This window comes from Anopheles maculipalpis, chromosome 3RL (genome assembly GCF_943734695.1).
Source record: "Anopheles maculipalpis chromosome 3RL, idAnoMacuDA_375_x, whole genome shotgun sequence".
Classification (NCBI taxonomy): Eukaryota; Metazoa; Arthropoda; class Insecta; order Diptera; family Culicidae; genus Anopheles; species Anopheles maculipalpis.
In genome coordinates this window covers 48,092,439-48,098,925 of record NC_064872.1, presented here as the reverse complement: position 1 = coordinate 48,098,925, position 6,487 = coordinate 48,092,439, and the positions used below count along the sequence as shown (strand labels likewise).

Below are 6,487 nucleotides of genomic sequence, written 5' to 3'. Positions count from 1 at the left end.
CAGATATAGGACCTAGGCACAAAAATTATTGAAACAAAATTTAACATAGAGGGTGGCAAAATAACTTTACGATCGTTGTTTGATTTGAGGGTGATATTCGTTACTCGTGTTTCTTCGAAATAAAATGTTTTCTATTGATTATCTTTGCTTTTTATTTTCAGTGTAATAGTAACGTTTTGTGGGGCAGTAGCGTGAAAGACAAAACACTGAAATAAAAAAGTGTTGCGTGAAGAGAATCTATGAAAAACATATAGAGAACGAAGATCGATGCGATATACGGATACTAAGCCAACAATACTGTGCTAGCCGTGTGCATGTGCGCTAGCATCAACAATTACGTTTGGTTGTGTTGTGTTGTAACGGTACGGGACAGGCTGGCGTACCGTGTCTGGTACGAGTGCACACTCCTAGGAACTGACATACTTCCTCAGTAGTTCCGATTATAGAATATGATAGGTAAGAACACATTATTTACAACATATTATCTTGTTATTATTACATATTTCGTTATATTTAAGTGATTGTGAAATTGCAACAAACATGTTACAAAACTAATGTCTTGAATTTAATTGGAACGAAATCGTTTATCAATGCTAAAAAATCGGCTTATGGAGGAGTATTGGGAATGCTAACCATACTAAACCATGATTTTTTTGAATATGTGTTTTCTGCTTTTAAACTGTAGCAATCCTTTGCTAAATGGCCATATTACGAATATTTCCATAACTTTCGTCCATTTACGAGGGTTCGTTTTCATTGCCTTCTTCGATCTGCATCCGAATTTCTTTTAAAACAGCACACGCTGGTCCGTTGGTAACTGTAGAAACTTTTTGAAGAAGCATCGTTTTAATGATGTCCCCGGTAATGGCAATACCCGAATTTACTACAGCTATTATTTTCCGACAGAACTGATCGGACAGATCAGTTAGCAGTATGACGGCTTGCGCCGTATTGTCCATTGTGTTGATAAGCAGTTGAAATTACGGTTATATGATTGGCATAGTCAGCCATGGATTCCCAAGATGACAAGTCCGTTTTAATAAGGTTTTATAGCAATTCAGCTCCCCTACTTAGAACTGAGCCTTTTCTCGTCTTGACTGAAATTCTCTCTCCGTCGTTGCTTCCTTGACGTGTACATAATTCAAAGGCTCAAGAAGTAAAATAATCTTTGCCCTTGTCTTGCGATCCACGACTTTTTGTAGGTTCCATCGTCCGTTTTCTCCGGTTTGATTACACACCATAGATCTTCTAGTTCCAGAAATGTATGTACCGCAAATTTCCCGGTGCTCCAAATCTCTCTTCTCTCCAATACTACCACCAGCAGTGCTCGAAAATTCAGTAGAGTTTGAATTTATCTTTTAAGTTCTTCGGTATTGAAGCTTGAAGATTCTGTTTAAAAAAGAATGACCTAGACTCATAGCCTACCGAGAGTAACGCACATTAGCTCCATAGGTAATTCGCTTATAACACATGTCCAACAAAATCAAAGCTTACTATGATTATCGTTATGAATAAAATTGCATTCAATTGAATTAAATGAATGGTGCAAAAGTAAGTATAAAATTTTCTCGTGTACGTCAAAAACCATCGTTGTGTTATTAAGTTTCCATCTCTGATAGATACAGGTTTATGTTTATTGAAATAATATCTGCCCAAGATAATTAGATTTGTTGGCTAAGATTTTGGGATCCATAGTTTTGTGCATACATTTCACGTTCCACGTTATATATTTTGAAAAAGTATATATACTCAATAATTTTCATTTAGAATTACTTGTAGTTAATAATTTCAATTCTCAACTTATTAGAAAACATTAGCAAATGATTTAATGTGTTTGGTTGTATCTTTTATTCGTTGAAGGGTTAAGCCGGCGTGGAGTTAATGCAGGACCGTCATTGAGTTTACCGTCTACACTGGAGGATTCTACGAATAATTGGAAAGGAACACCTTCGGGTCCAACTGATCCCTCGCAACAAGGTGCAGGTCCAGGAGGAGCTGGTGGCCCAGGTGGTCCTGGAGTCGCTGGAAATGGTGGCCCGGGAGGTCCTGGGGGGCCTGGGGGGCAGGGACCCGGTGTAAACAGTTTTGGTGGTCCTGGTGGGGCAAACTTTGTTGGAGGTCCAGTATTTCCGGCCGCAGGTCAAGGTTCGCCAGCCGGAGGATCTGCTTCCAATAGCTATCAAAATCTACCACCCGGAACTGGTTCGAACACACCGCAGTATACAGCATCACCTGCACCCTCTGGATCATCTACACCAGGGCCAGGTCCACCACAGAATGTAGGATCTGGGTTTCCTCCCCCTAACGCTGGTGGTCCTACAGGGCCGGGAGGTCCATATAATGGTCCTGTTGGAGGTGGTCCCGTAGCCGTGGGTCCTTTTAGTTCTCCCTCTGCCAATGGTCCCCAGTTTGGTCGACCAGGTAGTTCGGGTTCTGCCTTCGGAAGTGGGCCCCATTTTACATCACCTAGTGGGCCAGGTAATTTCGGTGGACCCCAGTTCGGCATACCTCCAGGTTCTCCTTTCGGTCATGGGCCAAACGGATCGAATATGGGTGGACCGATGGGACAAGGCCACTTGATGGGCGGCCCACAACCTGTGGATCGTATGGATCAAAGGTAATGGTGAACAGTTTAAAAAGACTTTACCTTTAAAGATTTTTTGCATGTAGATTAACATGATGTTTTTTTACGATTTGTAGTCAATTGAACGTTCCCAGAAGGCATGCATATTTCGGACAACCGGATTATAGAATCTATGAACTCAACAAGCGATTACAGCAGCGAACTGAAGTATGTATCTTGTTGCGCAGAAAGCAAGATGGAACGTGGTATAATTATGAAAGGTATAATTGCGTTTTCCCATTTTTTTACTCAGGAAAGTGATAACTGTTGGTGGGACTCGTTTGCAAATGAATTTTTCGAAGATGACGCTACTTTAACATTAACCTTTTGTTTGGAGGATGGACCAAAAAGATATAGTGAGCAAACAATAATCTTTTAATGAGTCACAAAACAGAATGAAATGAGATAATATATTTCCTTTTATTGTTGCAGCTATAGGACGCACACTGATTCCACGGTATTTTCGAAGTATTTTTGAAGGCGGTGTGACAGAGCTGTACTTTAACTTGCGGCATTCAAAAGAATCGTTTCACAACACATCAATTACGCTCGATTGTGATCAATGTACTATGGAAACGATCCACGGGAAGCCGATGTACACTAAGGTAAGCTATTTTGTTAATCAGAAAACTTACATAGGATCAGTATTTATTGCAGTACTATTGCACAATCGAGCACTGTTCTACAATATGTTTTGCCTTTGTTTCGTTAATAACTATTATAGTAGCCGATGTGTTTGAGTACGAGTAAATAAATATACAGACAAAAGTTTACTTGTATATCTAAATGTATTTAAAAAAAAACAGTACAATAATGTCACATTATTGGTGATACGGCGATGAACCATAATGGAAAGTGGAAATATCTGACTAGCCATCTACTGACCATCTAATACTACCATGCAGTATGAAGTTAGGTTAGGTGGTAGGTCCTCATTATGAGGGAACCTTCCAGAAAGGATTATATATCCGTTCCTGCTGTTGTTTGCTTTGATGACGAACCTCTACAAATGGTTGAATTAATGCAGAATGAAACGATGCATAGAAAAAAGAATTGTTGCAGAATCATGACTCGGAGGTTCTCCACCACAGTATATAACCAAACAACGGACATATCGGTAAAACATAAAAAAATTGTTCTTATAAGAAAATATCTGTAAAAATGAAATAGCCGTAGCAATTAAAATTATATCATGAAGAGCATCTGCTGTCGATGATCTTCAATGTAATATATTATTTGCCTGACTCAAATGCAGTACAGCAGCTCCCCGCTAAACGTCATACTCGATATACGCGAATTAGCTGTACGCTAATGTTTCAAAACCTGACTGTTCATACTTGTTTCACGATCAATTTTAATGCGAAATAGCTCCACATAGCGTAACTCCCGATAGCGTATATCGGGGAGCTGCTGTATGTCTAATTGTTCTAACAAAATGTTTATGCAACAATCACCATAAAAACGCATCTATAACATTAAAAAAATTGATGAAATCATATTTTCCGATGGTTTTTTTTTTGCAGGTTCTCACTGAAGGAAGACTTATTTTGGAATTTACGTTTGATGATCTAATGCGGATAAAATCATGGCACATGGCAGTTCGAACCCATCGAGAACTGATACCACGATCAGTGATTGCACTCCATAGTCCCCAACCTGATCCGGCAATGATTGAACAACTGTCGAAGAACATCACTAGACAAGGAATCACCAATTCAACATTAAATTATCTGCGCGTGAGTGGTGATGTTTTTAATGAACACCCCTATCGACATTATTTCCCGTTTTTGATCGCGATCCTCACCGAGATCTAAACATTCCCAAATTGAAGGCACATTCCAAATTAGTTGAGTGCCTTTCTTACATCCTTCTCCCTTATGCTTGCACAATTTATTCGGTGTCGTGTGGTGCTATACGTTTATTTTATTGGGTACATTTTACGTCTTTTTTTCAATGTGTTTTTTCTCACTCCATGGTCGATTGAACCTTGACAAACTCTCGCTGGTCTATTCGAATCGTCAGTTATGTGTGATACTGGAGCCGATGCAGGAGCTGATGTCCAGACACAAAGCATACGCACTGAGCCCGCGGGATTGCTTGAAAACGACATTGTTCCAAAAGTGGCAACGGATGGTCGCACCGCCGGGTAAGAAAGGAGGTACTTCTTTGTCCATAGTCTGTGTCCATTATAATGTCCATATTGATGTGTCAAGTCCATTATAATGTGGCAAGTGACGGCTAGTGAAACATTTCATTTATGATCGTATAGTGTAGCTATTCGCTTTTATCGTTTGTTCAAACGCAGTTGCATTTTATTTTTGAATAGATGTACTTACTATACGAGCGAAAACTCGTAGCCTAACAGCAAACAGGCTTGATAGTTAGGTTTCTATTCAAAATGCTGCTTTAATCTTTGCTCAATTACCTATTTCTAATATATGTTCATATCGCTTTCTCTTTTTTTCATTCTTGGCTTCGTGACTTCGTGGTTACACATCTGAATATCTAGATGCACAAAGGCCAGCAAACAAAAGACGGAAACGTAAGGGCTCCAGTTCAGGTGCGGGAGCAGGTAACACAGGTCCACAAGTTCCCAGCAAAAAACGTTCACCAGGTCCAAATTTCTCGCTGGCGTCTCAGGTAGTGAGTTGATCTTCTCGATTTTCAAAACATTTATTAGCAGGCTGCTTGGCATAAAAAGCAAGTGTTGTTAAAACGAAGGAAACACAATTCTAATACCTATATATTTTTTTTTGTCTCTTTGAATGTCGCCTTTATAATCGTATGTGCGATCCCATCGCGCTGGATTGTGCAAAGGATGTCATGGTGGTTGGAGAACCATCTCTAATGGGCGGTGAATTCGGCGATGAGGATGAAAGGTTGATCACCAGGCTCGAAAATACGCAATACGACGCTGCCAACAATCTCGAGCACGACGGTCACAATGCCTTTGGCGGTGGTGGTGGCGGTGGCGGCGGACACAACGATGGTGGCCCAATGAGTGGCGGCCCAACGTCGTGGCAGGTTGATAGAGGAGGTGGTGGTGCCGTAAATAATTCCGGTACTGGCGGCCAGGATGGAGGAAAAAAGAGTCCGTCGGTGTCTCAGTGACAAATGTAAAATCCAATGCATCCTTCTCTATTTATATCCGCACCGTACGGATAAGAGATATTCAAAAGGTGCATTGGCTTATTATTACAGAAAATCATCGCTATTGTAACAGTAAGTAATGTCGCGAGTTTGCGTATAGCAGCTGGGGCTAAAAACTTGGTTCACAAAGAATGAACAAGAATATTTGCATATTTCCTCAGCAGAGAAGAAGGAATAAGAGCATGGGCGAATGGGTTTACTGGTTGTACACAAGAAGAAAACAAAACAAAAACTGAGGTCAGATGTATGATTTGTGTTCGATTTCCTTTTCACCGCAAAATTTTGTATACCGCGCTCTTCATCTCTGTCATTTCTCGTTAAGAAGGTACATACTATCTGTGGGCAACATATTTCGAGCAACATTACACTCATTACGATGACTTCTGAGCATTTAGCTAAGCCTATGGTGCAATAGAATTGTGTTCGCTCGCGAGCGAAAAACAAAAATTAGGCTTCACAGCGTCCAGGAAAGCTTCTCTTTATTGGTTGAGGTTCATTCTGTCGTGTTACCAAACTTATTCACTTTTAGTTATGCTATATATGCCCCTCCCCCATAAAATCGTCAACCTCTACCAAAACATTTAATATGTGCGACTACGTCCGTATATTATCGTGTTTTATCGATGCATGAGTGTTGCGGTGGTGGTGGTTAGCAGTGGAATGAAAATCAGGAATTGCCGTCTTAATTGTTTTAAAATAGTATATTATAAATTT

General features: G+C 40.2%; 1 protein-coding gene across 4 annotated transcripts; it reads left to right on the top strand.

Annotated features, from left to right (window-relative positions):
- Positions 1–239: 239 nt before the first annotated feature.
- LOC126561842 (LIM domain-binding protein 1) lies at positions 240–5,848 on the top strand. Of its 4 annotated transcripts, none has more exons than XM_050218179.1 (9): positions 240–456; positions 1,861–2,617; positions 2,701–2,791; positions 2,877–2,979; positions 3,056–3,228; positions 4,147–4,359; positions 4,646–4,769; positions 5,133–5,263; positions 5,441–5,848. In XM_050218179.1, the coding sequence occupies exons 1-9, from the start codon at positions 450–452 to the stop codon at positions 5,732–5,734; spliced, it is 1,893 nt and encodes a 630-aa protein (XP_050074136.1). In that variant the 5' UTR covers positions 240–449; the 3' UTR covers positions 5,735–5,848. The 4 variants fall into 4 exon arrangements, with proteins under 4 accessions (XP_050074136.1, XP_050074135.1, XP_050074134.1 ...); XM_050218178.1 differs by having other exon boundaries at positions 5,133–5,266; XM_050218177.1 differs by having other exon boundaries at positions 4,646–4,781.
- The last annotated feature ends 639 nt before the right edge of the window (positions 5,849–6,487 follow it).